A 21,345-nucleotide genomic window follows, 5' to 3' on the forward strand; every position below is an offset into this window, starting at 1 on the left:
TCCAAGTAGGAATGCATTGGAACCACTTTCAGGATCAACCGGGAAACATGAACATGTGGATAGGTCCATGTGTAGCTTAATGTTGTCCTAGACAGAGCTTATAACCTCTTCTATATAGAGCTGAAGAAAAAGCCTTCAAACAAATCCTTGTCTTAGGGCTCTTAAGCAACATACAAACAGCATGATAGTAACTTTAAAGTTATGAACCCAGATCTGAAAAAAGATAAATGAAAATCCTCAAAAATCTGATCTTCCTTGCGTTCTTGGATATGGCATGTACCCAGGTCTAGCTTCAAACCCGTGTTAGAGAGACCATCCACTTATTCGTTTCTTTCCCTGTAAATGTGATGAAAAAGAAACTTTGTGATTTTTTCGTGTTTTTCGCACTGGTCATTGTTGCTTTGGTACTTTGTTGGAGTTTATGGAGAATTTGCTCTTATGGAATTGCTTATAGAGCTGTCACAATTGAAGCACAACAATCTTCAGCACAATGCAATTTCAGGATCCAGAGGTTTGATGATACCAATGTGACTGCTGGTACTCAAGAAAATCAAAATGTGAGTTCAACAGAATCAGAGCAATGAACATGAAATGAATGGCAAACAAGAGGAATCCTTGTATCGATCAATGGATGAGTGGGAGAAAAGTTGTGATAATTTCTATGCTGATTCTGACTTTAGTTACACTGTGGGGAGCACTGTGAAAAACTGGGACCTCAAGAGACAAAAATGGTTGAAGACCCATCCTCATATAAAGAACTATAGAGAAGGAGGGAGGCCTCGTATCTTGGTCTTGACAGGCTCACAGCCTCATTCCTGCAAGAACCCAATTGGGGATCATCTGCTTCTGAGGTGCTTCAAGAACAAGCAGGATTATTACAGGATCCATGGCTTGGACATGTTTTACAACACAATCCTCCTTAATCAGAAAATGTACACTTTCTGGGCCAAAATTCCTTTGATATGGATATGGATATGGTGGATGGACTCAGATGCTGTGATCACAGACATTGAATTTGAGCACCCATTGGAGAAGTACAAGGACTTCAATTTCATAGTCCATGGATGGGAGGAAAATGTTTATAAGAAAAGGAGCTGGTTGGGAATCAATGCAGGGTTTTTCTTATGAGAAACTGTGAATGGTCCATGGATTTCATGGAGAGGTGGGCTGTGATGGGGCCTCAGAGTCCTCTGTATGAGTTCTCCTGGTCCTACCTATAGAGAAACCTCCTATTTTCTAATAGTAGAGAGCATTGGTCATCGTTAACTTAGTGGTTCTTTTCATCCTCTTAAATAAAGTCTAAGTGCTTTCTCAATCAAGAGGAAAGATCTCTGTATCAAGAGGAGAGATATCGATCCATTGTCATTGCATGAAGTGGACACAGTGATCTCATAATGCACCATTAGAGATGCAATTGCACACCGTTGACATTAGGAATTATTAAGAAGAATTCTCGCAACCAACATCTCCAATACTACCAAAACAGTAATATCAAAGTGCATCTTACACAAAGAGCAACCAGGAAGCTGCATCTAACAAAAGGTGATTGCATGTAGTACATCTTTAACTTATTGGAGAGGTGGCATGTACATCTTATTGAAATAGTTATTTGTCTACTAATGTTATAATACAAAAAGGTCATGGAAATGCTATAGTATGGCCTCCATTTGGTCTGTTTTTGGATGTTACATGGTGCGACTGACTCACTCGCGACGAGCGACAATAGTTAGAATTCAGTCATTGATACATGCAACCACATTTAATTAGCATTGAGTGGTCAATTAATGTTTTGGCAAGAAATATGAATATTGCAGAAATACGGCTATGAAAATATGATGTTAATGAAGCAACAAACAATTCTTAATTGTCCTTATTTAATAATGGCCTTCATGGTTGTATTTATGGACTATTTCTAAATTCGATAATTCCTACTTATCCTCTTTGGAATGCCCAAGATTCTCAATTGTAGAAAAAAAAAGATAATGCCAAATTTGTAGGGTTCATACAGAGCTCAGCATAGCAATCCCATGATCCTTTGTCTATTATGAGTATTTTTCCATGCATAAGTATTAAGAACAGTTAATATAGGCACCTCATTCCAATGCCTTTGGCAGTGGGCATCTGGAGTGATTTCAGTTGTTTTCTACTCAATCATTCTTAAATTTCTCATATACCTGGTATAGATGATGTTGTATGTATTTTGTAGATGCTAGGGGCAGCATACATGCCAGCCCCATAGCAATCTGATTGTTCTCACTTGTTTTCTGCGTTTGCCTCACCATGCTTGTACTAAAGAAACTTGTGCATAGTATTGGCAACATTTCAGTTTATTGTATGACAATGGGAATGTTTCCTTCGATTAGAATTATTCCCTACTCTGTGCTACCCTATCATGCATCTTTACACGGGTTTTACCTCAAATCTGAGTATGATATGTTACTTGAAATAGCTGGTTGTAATGGAAGAGTTGCTATTTCTGCTCTGTAATGTAAGGTACACCTGAAATCTGACAATGATATATGGTTACACATATACGTAGAACTTGGCCTCGTGCTAAGTACTTGAGGGAAATTTTTACCAATTATAGAATCTAACCCTAAGCTCATTCAAGTGTAATCATGATGAATGATTGCATGGCTGGGAAATGGTACCTTCTGTAGAGTTGTTTTCAGTTTACTTTTCCAAGATTTCAAGGGATGTTTTGATGAATGATTATAGCATATTAAATGGTTAGGATATGGCACTTATCTAAGATATTTTGGTATTTAGGGCATGATTTTGTTCTATTTTCAAGAGAAAATGCATGCTCAGTAGAAGAGACCTATCAGTTTATTGACACTGCTCAGTATTTCAGCTTGCTTATCCAAGATATTTTGGTATTTTGGGCATGATTTTGTTCTATTTTCAAGAGAAAATGCATGCTCAGTAGAAGAGACCTATCAGTTTATTGTCACTACTCAGTATTTATTAAGGAAACAGTTGAAGGATAAGGCATGGTAAACATGAGCCCTCAAAATGGTAAACTCTTCGGTAAAATCTTCATTACAGGGGGCTCAGTATTCTGGCTCTAGATGTCTCCACTATTTAGACCCTGAAATATATATCTGCATATATGTGTAAGTAGCATCTCAATGCATTGCACCCATGACTGTTGTCAAAGAGACCATTCAGCAATCCGACTCTCACCAACTTGCTATCTGTGTATGCGTTGAGGGAGTATGTTTAGCCAGTGGGACAGTCTTCTTCTAATAGAAGCCAGTGGTGGTTGCTTCTTAGTAAGAAATGTGGATGACACTCCTTTTGATTGATTCTATGGTCAGAGGGTTGCCAAAAGTTATCATATACCTGGTATAGAGGATGTTGTATGTATTTTGTAGATGCTAGGGGCAGCATACAGGCCAGCCCCATAGCAATCTGATTGTTCTCACTTGTTTTCTGCATTTGCCTCACCATGCTTGTACTAAAGAAAATTGTGCATAGTATTAGCAACATATCAGTTCATTGTATGACAACGGGAATGTTTCCTTTGATTAGAATTATTCCCTACTCTGTGCCACCCTGTCATGCATCTTTACACGGGTTTTACCTCAAATCTGTGTATGATATGTTACTTGAAATAGCTGGTTGTAATGGCAGAGTTGCTATTTCTGCTCTGTAATGTAAGGTACACCTGAAATCTGACAATGATATATGGTCACACATATACATAGAACTTGGCCTCCTGCTAAGTACTTGAGGGATATTTTTACCAATTATAGAATCTAACCCTAAGCTCATTCAAGTGTAATCATGATGAATGATTGCATGGCTAGGAAATGGTACCTTCTGTAGAGTTGTTTTCAGTTTACTTTTCCAAGATTTCAAGGGATGTTTTGATGAATGATTATAGCATATTAAATGGTTAGGATATGGCACTTATCCAAGATATTTTGGTATTTCGGGCATCATTTTGTTCTATTTTCAAGAGCAAATGCATGCCCAGTAGAAAAGACCTATTAGTTTATTGTCACTACTCAGTATTAGTTTATTGTCACTACTCAGTATTTATTAAGGAAACAATTGAAGGATAAGGCATGGTAAACATGAGCCCTCAAAATGGTAAACTCTTCATCACACAGTAAACTCTTCATCAAAGGCGGCTCAGTATTCTAGCTCTACATGTCTCCACTATTCAGACCCTGATACATATATGTGCATATATGTGTAAGTAGCATCTCAATGCGTTGCACCCATGACTGTTGTTAAACAGACCATTCAGCAATCTGACTCTCACCAACTTGCTATCAGATTTTGCAAAACTTTTTAAAAGACAAATACCTTGTTATTGAAGTTCCATCTTCCAAAACTTTAGCTGTTGGAAAAGCAAGCAAGAATTAATGGCTGGAAAAGGTCTCCAATTATAAGAGAGATATGATATACATAAGAATATATAAAAGGGCTGAAACACAAGTTGCTCACATAATAAGAAGCACCAAACAAAAACATAAACTGTAAATCCTCTTTTTCCTTCACATTAAAAATGGTATTAAGTTTGATTCCATAAAATGTTACGAGTTCAGGGCCCAAGGGCTAAAATCTCACATCAGGGGACACAAAAAAGCACCCCTCTATTGGATAGAGGAAAGGAAATATACACCTCTACGCAGTACTTCTGTCCTTGTTTCCTTGCCAGGACTTTGCTTTGTGATACCAGAATGCAACAAAAGCATTTCAATTATAAGCCAACATTCAAAACGAGTCCACTATCAAAAATGAAATGGAGTTGGAGTTGAAGCTGAGCAAAAAGACTTAGAAAATTAAAAGGCTCAAGCAAGAGATGCTGGTGGCAATCTAATATAAAGATCTTCTTATACACATAATTTTGAAAGCATGTCATTGTTCACTGTTACTTATCAGCATATATCATTTACCGACTGACGGTACTCCTTTGCTTTTTCAGTGGCAATTAAGTTTTTGATCAATTCTGCAGCCTAATGCTGAGAGTAGCATCCGTTTTTGGACATGTCATCGATCAGGCGTCCCTCGGAGCATAGCTTCACCACAAGATACAGAGTATTTGCATCTTCATGAATAACATTCAGTGTGACAACATTAGGATGACCAATTTGTCCCATCCCAATTCTCAGTCCATTTTTTTTAAAAGAAAATTAGTCTTTACTTTGCAGGTTCGAAAATAACTGGGATGGATGTTCATGTCCTCCCCATGTTGAACGTAAAGAGAAAGAACAAAAGTAACAAAATTGAGAAGCTGTTCTTGTTAAAAAGTTGAACTGGAACAACATTTCTCCAGTTGTAAATATTGCCTTTGCATCTAAATTCATTGTTTTTTAGGAAGATGTTTGATATTGACAGCTTACCAGTGCAACTGTAGCATGAGTAGCCAATATGAGAACATCAGCAGAGGAGACGATTCCTCTGCATCTGTTCTCCAACAAAGCTTTTATTTCATCTATCAAATCAAATCCTTCTCTGCATGTTATCTTCGGTGCTATTGATCAGAACAGATTAACTTCATGAACACATGTCTATTACCTGGCATTACAAACTTATCTTCTGTCAGGTGGCACGGCAGCACTGTTCCTGCAGATTCTTACAGTCTAGATCCACTGCTTCAAATTGGGGCGCCTCAATAAAATTACAAGTATTTTATAATTTTAATGTAAATTTTGAAATTTTTTATTACTGAGAAAGACGAGGATGGAGAGAAGCCTAACTCTAAAGTCTACACTTCAACCTCCTCTTCCTGGAAGACATATTCTAAGAGTATCAGCGTCATTATAAGAACACTCAATATTATGAAAACAGTCCGTCCATACTATGAAAACAATATATGGTGGCTCATCTCTCGTTACCCATAACTATAATATAAAATTAGCACTACAGAAGTAAAAAGATGAACATGGATCATCTTCACCATGGATGAATGAATGAAAAATAAAGTGAATTAACAAAAAGAGATTGTGCTCAACCAGACAAGTAGCGTTGGCAAAACGACATAGATGATAATGAACATCACAATATTGTGGGATTCACTCCAAATTATTTCATATGACAATACACATTTCCCTCATGAAAGATATGACAATGGATATCACAATTTTCTGGGATTAATTGCAAGTCATTTCATATGATACAGATTTCTCTACTGGGATTCATTGCAGTTCATTTCAAGTGGTGATGGATATCACAATATTTTTGGATTCAGGGGGCTTTTTTTCATTGTATAGGAACAACATTTCTCTTTCCTTGCCGATGGCTAAGTACTGCAAGGGATTGATTGATTACTTTATGAATTGATGCCCTTCTTTTACAGAGACATAATTGGGATCTATTTCGTTGTAATGAAATATTCTGATGCTCATTTATTTTGGATTTGGATTTCACATTGTTGTTGTTTTGGGGAGAGTTTTCCCTTATCACATTTTCGCCTTGAACTTGGGGTGAGTCTTTGGGATTTCTACATCTGGGTGGAAACAATATCCCTCTACAATTGGTTTTTTCTACTGAGATATGTTATCTATTGAATAGTCGTATTTGTAATTTACAAGAAGTTTCATGGTGTTGTTTATGGTTATTTTAATTTTGACTTAAAAATACACGCATATATTTCCTTCCATTTTCTTATGCAAAAAGGCAAATACAACATGTTGGAAAAAAATTATGTGCGAATGTTATTCCAGTGATAGTAGCATGGAGTTGGGCTCCAAAGAAAATTGTATTCTAGGAGCTTCAATTTCATTTCTTGGAAGTTGAAATCATATTTTGAAAATTTAAATCCAGGAGCTTCAACTTCATATATTGGAACCATATTTTTAGTTGAAGAGCAAATAAGATACAAAAATTTGAGAGTAACCCACTAAAGTTGAAATGGCCCTTACAGAGTTCATGTTCCATTCCCCAAGGATAGAGTTCCGAACACATTACAAGGATCTATCAAACTGAACTTTAATAAATATCATAAAGGTAACCTTAACATGACTTGATCAAGAAGGATGTTCAGAGATCACTATCATTATAATTTTATATGGAAGGAAACCATTAATAATTTAAAATTGAAAACTTTAATATTTGAAATTACAAAAGCCCTTACTTTCAACTCCCAAGAGTTTTTTTTAGAAAATTGTAAATAGCGATGGATAAGAGAAATTTGTAAAGGACAAATGAATCTGGAAAATACAAATTTGCAACTCCATGGGATACCTGGTTAACTATGTGGACTAGGCGAAGACAAAAAGAACCATGTGTGTCATGATTTCATACAATATCTTTCAACTTGGATAAAAAACCAAAATATGGCTTCTATTGTTTACTGGCTTCCTAGTTCCCTTCCTTTTTTTTTGTAACTAGTATAACGTTGCTAGATTGCAATTGTTTTTCAATGTTAATTTTTGGTGTTTTAGTTTGGAAATGCATTTATGTAACAACTTTGGGCTTGAAATGTCAAACTATACCATGAAAATGGTGGATATTTGCAAATAGACAGTATCTACCATGAGAACAATTTGTGACAGCACATCTCTCATTATCCATAACCAAACCGTATGAAAACAGTCTGTCTATACTATCAAAACAGCGCATGGTGGCCGATCTTTCATTGTCCATAACTATTAAATTAGAAGTAGGACCGAAGTAAAAAGATTGACATTCTCTCAAAATAAACCATCATAAAACACTAGGAGTATAATGAAAAGATCATCATCAACATGGGTGAATAAATAAAATTTAAATTAAATAGTACTTTGTTTTCACATGGAGAGATTGTGCTGAACAATTAGTGTTGGAAAAATGAAATACATAGTAATGGACATTACAGTATTGTAGGATGCAATTCATTTTATACCACATATGACTCGTATGCTCTCCCAATACATTACAGCTTCTCCAGTTTGGGGCAGCTAGAGCCTTTAACTTTCTCCAACTGCCTCAAGTGTTCAGCACATTCCATTTTAAAGGTTATCCCTTCAACCATCTCCAGTTTGTAGTAGCTAGAGCCTTCAACTTTCTCCAACTACCTCAAGTGTTCAGCGCATTCCATCTTAAAGGTTATCGCTTCAACCACCTGAAGGGTTCAACACAATCCAACCTAGCGCATCCCTGGATCACCATAAGAAATCATGTCTCAAAGAGTTAGCAACAATAGTCGAGATTTTCATCCATATTTCCCTCTTTGTATTTTCCTATGACTCCAAACATCCAAACAGTGAGTATGATTTCCACCCACATGCCCCTATTTTCTATCCTTCTCTTTATGCAACTCTATGGTCAATTTGTAAAAAATTGCATTGAATTCCATTGCACATAGACGTGCCCCATATCAAATTAAATTCCATCTTCAAAAAATATGTGGATGCATCTGCAAAGTGGCACATTAAATTCCATTATACTGTATCAAGTTAGATACCATTATCAAAAAATTTGAATCATCTGCAAAGTGGAGTACAACTACTGTGCATAGATCTTGAATTGTGTTAATAAAACAACTCTGTTTTTTCAAAATCTTTTACCATTTCATCCAAACGAGTTAGATATTTGTCCACATCCAAATTCCATTATGGATAGATTCGTTATATATCAATTTAAATTTCATTTTCAAAAATATGGAATCATGAAAATTATGAAATTTCATTATACATAGACTTGCCATATATTAAATTAAATTTCATTGTGAAAGCATTTGGAAGCATCTTCAAACTCGAGGAGAAGTCATGTGTTTGAAGATTCATAAAGTTATTCAAATTGAAGATTCGTCAAGTTCCCAAATTAGAGAACAAATCCATTTCTTGGAGGTTTGTCAAGTATTCAAAACAACAGTTATTGAACTCTTTATGGATTTCAGATACCAATTTCATGTTTGAACAATAATTCATTTCAAGGAACACAGATGACAAAATTCTTCTGGCAATGGGTATACATTGATCTGCACGCACCTCTGACCAATCATTTTGCTGGCATCTCGCATTCAAGATCAAATCTTTTTCAACCCAATGAAGCCTCATCATTTTCATTCATATGTGACACGGATCGATAACAATCCAATCAACCATCCTTATGGATTAGAGCATACCTCCGATTTGTGTATGTCCAACGAAGATCAAAAGGCTTGAAACATGGCGCTAATAATTCAATCTCCAACTTGAGCACACATTATGATGCAAGTAAAAGAAAATGGCGAGCTGGAGTAGAGGCGCGGCTTCGATAGAACCATTTTCAACTGTTTCACTAGTTAAGTTCTCTAGTCACCCTGTTTTTTATCCATTTATTTTCATATGCAATATCACCCTGTTTTTTTGCATTTCATTTCCTTTTAGCATAAATGCAATGCAAAAGAGAACATACTTCTAGGTAGGCTAATTTGTTTGCATTTTTATTTGCAGGGTTTATTTTGATTTCTGAAATATTTTGGAATAGAAATGATTAAGGTAAAAAACTGATATTTTTTATTTTGGAATGGGGATTGCCAAGAGTTTCGCTGCTACATCTCAGTTCTAACAGCTTTGAAGGAAGCATTTCTAAAGATGTTGGGAATGCTAGAAATTTATCTAACCTACAAATTGACTGTAATAGATTTTCAGGTAAGCTTCCATCTGAGATTGCCAAGGTAGGGCTTTTATCTGTTTTCAATGCTAGCAATAATAAATTTTCAGGAAGTATACCAGATGCGCTTTATGGGTTACATAATCTTGATGTATTGGGTATGCAAGTAAATTTACTTTCTGGTAACATTTCGTCGAGTATTGGGTCTCTGAAACAACTTACAAAGCTTAACTTGAAAGGAAATGATATTTCTGGGGAAATACCTATGCAAATGGGTGATCTCAAAACCTCAGATACCTTGATCTATCCAGCAATCAACTCAAGGGGAAAGTCCCTGCATCTTTAGCCAACCTTACGTTTAGTTTCCTAAATCTATCAAACAATCAACTATCTAGAACAGTCCCCAGTAGCTTGAGTAAATTCAGAGAGGCATTTATAGGCAATCCCAAACTCTGTGGAGAAGATTTTCAAGATATCAAACCCGGTGTCAAGATATCAAAAACGATTCTACATCAACAAGCAATTCAACATCATTCACTCAAGGCAATTTCAAAGGAAATAGAATATAAATTAAGGATCCATCTCTGCCTCCTGTAACACCAACGCGAAAGGCAAAAGTAAGTTTGTTTGTTTGGGCAGAAAGGAAAATGGCGAGCTATACTGCAGGCCAGGTTATCAAATGCAAAGGTAACTACTTCAGTTCAGTGCAAGGAGTCATGGCCACATTCTTTTTATTTCATGTATATCATTTCATGGCAAAATTGATTTTCAGGGTTAAGCTGGATTTATGCAAACTGTATGTGTGCAATTTATGCTTCTTGAAATCTGATATATTTTGATTTGTACTTTTGTTACAGCTGTTGTTGCATGGGGTGTAGGGGAGCTTCTGAAGACTGAAGAAGTGGAAGTGGCTCCTCCACAGGCAATGGAAGTGAGAATCAAAGTGCATTATACTGCCTTGTGTCATACAGACCTTTATTTCTGGGAAGCAAAGGTATGCTATGAATAATTATCATTAAACATCAAGAAAATTTGAAGGAAGGATATTAATTACACATCTCCAATTGTACTGTAGTGTATAACACATACAAATATTGCTTTTAACAGTGAAATGGAATGACTGATACTGATACTGCTTTGGTTGCAGGGCCAAACTCCTCTCTTTCCCCGCATTTTGGGACATGAAGCAGTTGGGTATGCACTCTGCTCTTGCCCATGAGTTCTATGTATTCAAAAAAATTAGTTAGTCATATTAGTAGGCGTGTGGGATTTCAAAAAAGTTAATTAGTCATACTAGCAGGCATTCAGGATTTCAAAGAAATTAATTAGTCATACTAGCAGGCATGTAGGATTTCAAAGAAATTAATTAGTCATACTAGCAGGCATCATGTAGAATTTCAAAAGGGAAAAGGGACAGTGATTTTCTTGTAATTCATTGGTCACTAACTATAGGTCTGTTGCTTGACACAGAGTTGTTGAGAGTGTTGGAGAAGGGGTGACTGACCTCAAGGAGGGTGACTGTGTGCTTCCATTATTTACTGGAGAATGTGGAGAATGCAGACACTGCAAGTCAGACGAAAGCAACATGTGTGATCTTCTAAGAATTAATACTGACAGGGGGGTTATGATAAATGACGGGAAGTCGAGGTTTTCAATCAATGGGAAACCCATTTACCACTTCCTTGGCACATCCACTTTCAGACAGTATACAGTTGTGCATGTCAGTTGTGTTGCCCAAATTAATCCAGAGGCTCCTCTTAACAAAGTTTGTATTCTCAGTTGTGTGGTTTCAACAGGTAAATCATTTTCTGGACTTTTTGAGGGTAATTTGTTGATGATTGTGAAAAAGAGATCATTAAAAGGATATAATTGACATTGTATATTGTTTTATCCAATTTCTAAAGTTATGGTTTCCTGGACTATTAATAATAAAATCATCCATGATCGTTCCCTTGATTGAAATTCTTATTCACAATTTATTTTGTTGTGGAATCGCAGATACAAAAGTGAGGATGCCGACTACCTTAACCATTTAGGAACCGCCCGTTTTACACCTGAATGTAATTTTAGATACGAAGGGGTATGGCCTATACTAAGCGGATTTAGACCAGTTTAGGTAGGGGCTACATCAACAGGCACCCAGGATGCATATTCAATAGATGGAAGGACGGCAATGCTGTACCTCCATTCATCTATCGAAGTGTGGAGACAGCCAAGGACAGACTCGTCAAGACGCATGAAAATCTACTTCAAGGATGAGGTTTTCACACATGGGTTCCATAAACAACAGAATTTAAAAGACACAGAAGCGTGAAAGAATGGAAAACTTACTTTGCATCTTGTAGGATGTACACCCATTGTATAGAACAGTCGACCCGTAAAAATGATTTATTAGTACTCGACCGAGTTAAAGATTGGCACTTCATTGAAATATCCATGCAGAACCCCTGATACCCAATGTTCCCAAAAATTTGTTAACAAATGGGAATTATCCCATCATTTTTCGGTATATTAGGCCATCGACATTGGCATACCAAAATATCATGTTGGCCAGAGCATGTGGTGACAAGACCCTGTAATACATCTGGTAGAGTGCATGTATAAACTTAACGCATGTGGCCGGGAGACCCTGTAATGCATCCGAAATCTAATATCGGGCAGAGTGCATGGTGATAATTGTTACAGTTAACTAGTTACTAAAGGAAATATATTAATTTAATTAAATATGAATTAAAATATAAAATATGGCCCATGTTACAACCACGTATATTAAAGGAACTATATTAATTTAATTAAATATGAATTAAAATGTAAAAGCTGGCCCATGTTACAACCATGTATCTATCAGTGATGAGCACCAGCATGCTTACATATCACTATTTGACACGGTGATACCTATTGATGGCAACTGGATCACGCTCACACTGTAGAACCCCGGGGTGTAGGCTAGCTAAAATGAAAGCATGCTCGAGCTAGATAAGAAATAAGGGAGGGGTCGGTTGAAGAAGGTAGGCGCTGGGCATCAACGATCTGCTACTGTGCTGGGCATCAGCTCTTTACTAGATAAATTTGAGATCCCTCAAGTAATTTGCTCTGAGTTACAAAAAGGATGGAAACCAGACACAGGGCAGAAGATCCCTCAAGTAATTTGCATGCGTATTGGGCAATCGCACTTATAGAAGGATGGAAACCAGACGCGGGGCAGAAGAGCTAGCCAAGCTAGGTCGAAGAGCAGTAGAGAAATAAGGTGGAATATAATGCAGGTTGCATGGCAGGTATAACGCTTACAGGTTAGCAGGTGCTCTGCGAAGTCTGAGCCCGACTAATAACCTAGCCATTTTGACACGAGAGATAACACTTATTAAAATCTGTTGCATGTATTACATGTTCCCTCACCATTGAGGTTTGAAGTCTCACCTTGTTCATTGTATCTCACCACAGAGGGGGAGCTTGAGTTAAAGACACTTCCACTTTGCATGCACTGGGGACAGGAGCCTAGTTCTGAGAGATCGCCTGCCGAGTCCAGGGAAGTATTTTTCACTTTGCTAATATGTTTTGGCCGAAATAGTTTGCCACCAACTCGGGTTGTTGTTGATATGTTCTGAGACAAGAAACAACAGAGTCATTACTGGGAAATTTGAACACAGATTTCTCTTTCAAATACTAAGCTAGCCCTACGCCGAGCAGGCTCTAAAATCTCTACCGCGTAAGACCATAAGCACAACCAACCTGAACCAGATGCATTACACTAGATCAAACTGACAAGGAAAACTCCAGCATGATTCCAAAGATGCAACCATCGACTTCAACACATGAGTCTCCATTTCACAGCAATTTCAATTTCAACACATATGTGAGTCTCTGTTCCACAACAATTTCAAGAATCATAGCGTCTAATATTCTTTTCTCTGCATGGATATGATACACTATTTTTCTTCTTTGTTCATATGCCACCACTCTTGCAGATATCGCAGCAAACTGTACTCTGATCAGTTGGAATCAGAGAGCTTAAATGTATGTCATTGGTGCCTAGACTTAGAAGAAAAGGAAAAAAATAAGAGACAGAAAAGAAATGTTGAATTGGAAGAAATGGATAGTAGGAATACCAAGGACATAGCTGCCAGTGAAGCAAGCGCCATGAAGGAAGTTGCATCGATAGCCTCTGAGAAACTTAGGAACACTAATGCTAAGTGCACGCATAATCCATTCAATGTCTTCATCCATTCAATGGACACCTGATGGACACCTCCTTACATGCAAACATAAGAGATGGCACCTGCATGTTGTGGAAGGCAGGAGGGCAAAATTGTGTACAACAAACTAAAGAAAAATTTCACATCCACCACGTTGTTGGTTCGCTTCTTATACTTTGAAATCTGTTAGATACATATGTTAATACAAATAATTTCTTTAAAATATACACATGTTTATTAGTGTGATACATACATGAAATAAAATAAAAATACAAAGTTATCACTTTATAAACTTTATGGTTGTTTGTTTATTGTTCAGTATAGATGTTATTTTATAATATTGAGTTGAAAAGTGTACTTGTTGTCTTAATAGTTGAAATAGAATTTTCTATAAAATAAGAAATTGTAACTATAAAATGTTGCTAGAATCTGTAGATATGAGTTGATGTGAGTAAGATGTTTAAACCTTATATTTCTCAAAAATATTTTAACATGTTATTTAAATAAATTATTTGAAGATCTATATTAATCAATTTATATGAATATCAATTTCATATATAGCAAAAATGGAGGCATTAAATTTGCAATTGAAACTACAAACTTAGTTGTGCAAACTTAATGGCAATGTCACTTCTAAGATAGCAATAATATAGGTTATTGGAGAAATTTTTTTTGGGATGACACAAATTAAAAGAACGAAAAGAGAGGATACAAAAATTTCATGAATCAATAACAAGTAATAATACAATGGTCCAAAGAGAATAAATAATACCATTATTTTATAGTTTTCAAATATTACATGACTAAATAACGATAAGAAGCAACAAGTAGCCAAATTAACAACATTATATAACAAATAATGAGGGAGTTTATTAATGTTCCCCTTACTATTAAAGCCTTTCTATTAAGTTTTCCTCATAAAATTAGGCCAATTTTTAATCAACAAAAACTATTATCCATTGCCTTGTGAATTAAGGTGATATGATATTACTTTATTATGAAATGTTTGATTTAAAACATTTACTTATAACGGTTCTAGAATCTTAATGAAGATCATTTTCATAAATCCTTTGGAGTGAAGTGTTATGCATTACCTTCACTTTGAACATATCCTAGTTGGAATCTCCCTAAAACATAACATATGATAAAAAGAAACAAAATTGCTAATGTTTCTCCCAATCTCAATATGTTCTTTCTTTTTCATCAACGGTTAAGATTATATCGCTTTTATCTCAGAATCATTAAACGCTTTTGTCCCATCAATGCTACAGTGAGTGGACGCTCTTCAGTGGATGATCATGTTTTTTCTCAACGGTCAAGTTTATGATGGGTTTAGTATGCCATCATCAAGACGTTGTCTTACGGTATTATTATTTGTTTTGTTATTTTTTTACTTTTATTTTTTTTTGGGCATCCCTTTTAAAATTTCTAAGTTTTTGCTATTTTATTTTTAAACATTATTATGGCAATTTATTTTATGGAAAGTTAAATGATTCTATGACAGTTTTTACTATTTTCATTTTAAATTTAATTAACATTTATGCTTAGTTACCATCGTTATGGTTGATATTGACCATCGATTCATTATGTTTAATATATATTCTCAACGGTTCACTTTGTATGTGCTTTTCAGTTACCATCTCTCTCGTCATTTTTCTCTTTAGTTTTTAAAGTTTAAAAAAGTTGCAAGAGCTCTCCATCAATGCCTTAGTTAATGGATTTCGATCACGATCACTAGATGTCTTAAGGCTTTTCACTCATGATCATTAAACTCTTTGGTCCTTAAAAGCTTCAGTTAATGTATTTTTTTTAGTCAACATTAGTGGATGCTCCCTTTTTTTTCTTTTTTTAGATATCGATTGTCACATTTGCAATGCTTTTCAAATACCATCATTATGACGTTTTTCTGTTTATTTATGCTTTTGTTTTTGTTTTAATTCAAAATTTCATCAACATATTTTCAGTCACCATCATTAAATGTTTTTTCCTCTATTTTGAATTTAAATTTCATTAACATTAACCCTAGTCGACCACCATTCTCAAACATTCTTATGCTTTCTCTATTTTGATTTTAGATTTCATTAACATCATTCTTAAAAATTATTTAAATTGTTCTACTTATGACAAAAACCTTTTGAGGATTAATTTTTTGTTGTTGCTATTTTCATTTCAAATGTTATTCTCATTTTTAACATTATTTATACTTAAATGAGTTGATGATATATACAATCAAATTATGATGGAGTTGGATTTTGTGAAGATTTCAAATATCATATGCCAAGAGTTGTTGAATTTGTTAATTTTACATACATATATTTATTTATTTTTATATTTATTTATAATAATGTTTATTTTATATATTACTAATTTTTCACAAAATTATATAATATTTAATCATTTTTTGAATTTGTATGGTAATTTTTTTATTTGTTTTAAGCTTGATATATGGAGATTTGAACCTTCAATTTTATTCCTTACACAAAATTTTATAATATATTCATCCATAAATAAGCACACCGCTGATTTATGTTGTAATTTTATTTAATATTGATGATAAATTATTAATGTGATAGTTCATTTTTCTTTATAGCATAGTCTAAAAAACTCACAAATTAGTCCAAAAATAATGAGAATTACGTCAAGATTATAACAAAATCGAGAAGTTTTTTTTTTTTTTTTAATTTGGATTAGAAATATCAAATATCAAGATTATGGGTACCCAAGGGTTCTTGATGATATTGAATCTATTTCTACTATGAAAAGACAAATCAAACACTCCAACATTATGATTTACAAAATTAACTTAACAAAATTAACTTAGAAAAACATATATATAGCCATTTACAAAATGAACTTCGAAAGAGATATATATAGCCATTTACCAAGTTAGTTGAACGGCTTGTATCATCTGGAACTGTACACCGGATATATGAATTTCCGGTTTGAACGTTTGATCAGCCCATCTGGAACATTCCACCGTATATACGTATTTCCGGTGGGGTTTGAACGTTGGAGGAGCGTAATACAAACACAAGTGGCATTATGGAGTGTAAGATGCTTCTTTATTGTCAGATAATATAACAAACTTGCCTCTGACAAAAGCACGCCCACTACTTGGCATCTACATTCAAATAAATGAACTTCGAAAGAGATATATATAGCCATTTACCAAGTTGGTTGAACGGCTTGTATCACCTGGAACCGTACACCGGATACCTGAATTTCAGGTTTGAACGTTGGATCAACCCATCTGGAACATTCCACCGTATATACGTATTTCCGGTGTGGATTGAACGTTGGAGGAGCGCAATACAGACACACGTGGCATTATGAGTGTCAGATGCTTCTTTATTGTCAGATAATATAACAAACTTGCCTCTGACAAATACACGCCCACTACTTGGCATCTACATTCAAATTGGTTTGAACGTTTGATCAACTCCAAGCGCCCACTACTTAGCATACCTTATCTGTCACACACTGGTGGCATCTGCGAATTCCATGTTTGTACAAGCGTTGGGTTTGACAGCTGCCTTTAGAAGTTTCTCGTTCAGCTTCACAAATCTTCTGTGCACAGCCTTAGGATCAATCCTCGTTACAAACAGATAATATGAAAGCCCTAGAGCAGAGAAGAAAACGAAGACCATGGTTCACGCGTAATGTCAGGGAGCAAGAAGAAACCTGAGGTTCACGCGTAATGTTTACCTTCTAATGAAACACGCTTCCAAGGTCCGAGAAAAAGGAATATATGGTAGGAGATAGCGTATGATTCGGTCTCGGACACACCTGGGATGTGCGATTTCGCGGTAGGTGGAACAGGAAAATATGGTAGGCGATAGCAGCATGATTAATGTGCATGTGGCAGAGAATTGAAAGTAAACCGTAAATTGCGCTTTCGTTATTAGTCCCTCATGCTAGCTTCCACAACGAGCTGTTAATTGATTAATAAAAATATAACCTAGATTATGTTTTAGGCACCACTAATCGTATAACGTAAATGGCTGGGATTTAATCATCTTCAGCGGGAATCGCGCATCACGCATGGAATACGAACTGCATAGTACAGAGTGGATGGTGGCTTGATCTTCTAAAATTATTCAGTGAAAGAAAAAATCGAATGCTTAATATCAGGGCTGCCGCAGATATAATAATAGATATAATTTTGATTTATCTTCTATTTAATAAGTTATGGTATTTTTATTTAATATTTGAATAATAAATTATTATATTTTTACTAAATTTTTATATAATACCACGGTTATTACATTTACCCTCATAAATCTAATCTTATCGGAATCCTCTCCAATACTACGACTGTATTTTCACGAGTGAAATCAAGAAAATAAACTTAATTTCACGGAATAGTAACCTTAATTTAAGCAAATTCATCTATTCCTTTTAGATCAGAATTATCCTTGTAGTCACCTCTGGAATAAAATTTAATTCTTTTGTTTATTGATAAATAATACTTATTCTTATAAATAAATTATGAAATAAAACACGATTTATAATTAAAAATTATAAAAATTTATATCAAATATATAATTTCTTTTGTCTGCAAATTGCATCGTCATCCATCTTCATGGCACACTTAGTTCAGCCTATCTATTTGACTATTCTCTGAACAATTTGCCATTGCACGTTACAAGATTTCAAAGATTGAGATCCTTGCATCAGTTCCATTAGTAGGTACCACCTTGGACTTTGAATCCACTTCCTTTCATATAAAAGTTCATTCTCAAATCATGTCCAATAGGGTTTGCATTCGAAAGCTTAATATGTTCTTAATTTCTTTATACATTAATTTTCATATATTTAATTTTTTTTTAAAAATAATTATAGAGTAATTTAAAAAAGGATTTTCAAAACTAATTACACATTTAAAATCGAATAGTGAGATTTCTCTAAAATCTTGCAGAGTTTTATTGCAATCACAATCTTGATGGGTAACCCCGAAAGTCCAAAAACTCCTTTTGAAATTCTCATGATAATTCAAATTAGATTATGTGGTTAATGAATTTGGTGAAAACGTTTTTATTAAAATAGTTATGTGTATTTTTATTTTATTAAAAAAAATCATATATTATTATTATTATTATTATTACTATCCAATTTTAAGGTCACACCCAAGCCACACACCAAATTGATGTATGAGACCCCCTTGTTTGTGGGACAAGGGACCCACCTCCTACCCCCTAATCAAAATATTACATTTAGACAATTAAATTTGAGTAATAATTATCTTACAAAATGCAAAATAAAATATTTAATGTGGTCTATTAATACCACCTGAAAACTAATAAAATTTAAAGTTATTAATTCATTCTTATATAAAACTACTGGGTAGTCACCATACTTTTGGTCCATTGAAATTCCAAGTGATAGTCACTTTTATGATCCAAGGAATCTTCAAATTTGTGAAAAACACTAAGCATTAGGGTCTATGGGCAAAGTTTCTATCAAAATTACCTTGGAATTTTCAACTAATTTTACTAAAAAGACTTAACAGCATGTGAGTGCCACTTATCTTAAGCTCCTTTCAATTAAGTAATTTATTTTTTTAGAAAATTTACATATAATTGTCATTAAATGTCATAATTAGTGGGTTGTCTAAAACTTAGAGATGAACAAAAAAAAAACAATCATCATTAAACAAACTATCATTAAATATTGTAATTAGTAACTGATCTAAAACTTTAACATAACTAATTGTTAAATAAAAATAAAAAACAACCTTCATTAAATAAACAGTCACTAAATACTATAATCAATATCTTTAAATTAATTTAGCTATCTTATTTACAAACTCACTCCCAAAAGTTGATTCTCAAAAATTAAGACATAAAATATACCAAAATTTACTAATTTCTACCCCCAATGAAAAAAACAATTATATATTAAAAGTTAGAGGATGGTATGAAATATTATAGTGATCCATTTCTTACCCTGGGCCAAACAGATGTTGTTTTCTTCACTCGCCTTTTGATAGGCCCTTAAAGCATACTCCAATATTGTCCTAGAAAATATAACAAAAATGTCTTGGAGTTCGTACCACGCTATGATGATAAATAATTACTAGCATACCTTTGAAGTAGGGAAAGCAAAGCTGAATAGTTACATTATAAAAATTGGAGGATTTGTTTCTTGAAAAAAAATGAACTTTCAAAAAGGATTTTTAGTGAGGGTAAATATGAATGCACATAAAATAGAATGATGCATAGTTCTTGAGTTACTGGTTCTTTGTTAAGCTAACCCCCAATCAATGTTTCTAATGGAGCTTTCAAAAGGCAAAAAAATGGTGACATATAAAGAGAGGCTTCCAACAACTATTCAGGTACATGGAAAGAGAACATCATTATCTATGTGATATTTTTGTGGGTAACTATTACAATTTTATAGGAAGCTTCATAACGCTCACACTTGCACCTCCACATGAAGGGTCAATAATTGCATTATATAGCATTTTGAGATCAATAAAACAATATATACAGATAAAATAATGAATGTACTTCCTTACACTTTCTTGTCTTCAGTACTACGACACGTCTATGGTACCTGTTGTTCAACACAATGGCAAGACTTTAGGAAAAAATGGTTTGCAGTTGATTATAGATTTAAGACAATGAATGGAAAATGACAAATGGTCTAAACATTTTAACATGTCACTAATTCCTAAACACTGAAAGAAAAGGAAACATGTTAGTAATGCCTAAACACTGAACAAAAATTCCTTGAGAGGATGGAAGAATAGTTTCAACACTCCACCCAAATTATACATGAAAATAGGAAAAATCGCACACATTTGCACACCACACCAGTTCTTGTTTTCTTCTTCTCTCACCTGTTACATAGTTTTTTCCCTAATTTATTATTTGTTCCTATCTATTGACATTCTCCAACCATAATTTCGGTAGAATCATATATTTTTATAGTATGTTGTGTTGAATATTTATTTAATCTCAACACTCTACTAACCTAAAGTAGACATACTTATATGAAATTCTTTCAAAAATAGACCGGAGGCATCCATGTTCCTCCTAGTATTGAACAATCTTATATAGGCAGTAGCCCCAAGCTATGCCTCTAACTATCAAGTAAATCAAGGGAGATCTTTGGAATTGTATATTGCACACCCTATGCAACATCCTACAAACCCTTTCTTGGGTTTACCAGTCTTTCTCTCTCACTGGTAAGGGTTAACCAAATACTATATTTATATTCCAAAGTATCTTATTCAAATTCCACCATAGGGTGTTTCTCACCTACCTTGTATTATCAAGGTGTTATGTATTTTCTATCTAACCTCTTCTCTTTTCTTTTCGCAGAAAACTTTAAGTTTTTTTGTTTTTCCAGAAAGACAAAAGAAAGTTTTTTTCTTCCTGTTTTCTTTTCCTACCTCCTTAGGCATAACTACTTCAATAATTTCCCCTTACAGATAGAGGTTAATATCTCATGTTAGCCTTTAACATATTTACGAGAGAGTTAATTATTCTATCATAAATTCTCATTAATTATCACTTTTCTTTATGTTAAAAATAAAACAATAATTCAACACATGTCTTTTTCCATTTCCCTTAAATAAAAGACTAATACCTGAAAAGTAGATGGGATAATCGTA

At 34.4% G+C, this 21,345-nt stretch overlaps 1 protein-coding gene and 1 pseudogene across 1 annotated transcript; both read left to right on the forward strand.

The window, feature by feature from the left end:
- Positions 1–347: 347 nt before the first annotated feature.
- Positions 348–1,220, forward strand: LOC149253076 (glycosyltransferase 6 pseudogene; annotated as a pseudogene).
- Positions 1,221–10,181: 8,961 nt separating this feature from the next.
- On the forward strand, positions 10,182–11,848 carry LOC149253077 (alcohol dehydrogenase 1-like). The gene is made up of 5 exons (XM_089454360.1): positions 10,182–10,221; positions 10,392–10,528; positions 10,682–10,728; positions 11,005–11,330; positions 11,670–11,848. The coding sequence occupies exons 1-5, from the start codon at positions 10,182–10,184 to the stop codon at positions 11,846–11,848; spliced, it is 729 nt and encodes a 242-aa protein (XP_089310486.1).
- The last annotated feature ends 9,497 nt before the right edge of the window (positions 11,849–21,345 follow it).

The sequence above is a fragment of the Pinus tabuliformis genome, chromosome 7 (genome assembly GCF_031772625.1).
Source record: "Pinus tabuliformis cultivar Carrire ecotype Pingquan chromosome 7, CPIR1, whole genome shotgun sequence".
NCBI classification, from domain to species: Eukaryota; Viridiplantae; Streptophyta; class Pinopsida; order Pinales; family Pinaceae; genus Pinus; species Pinus tabuliformis.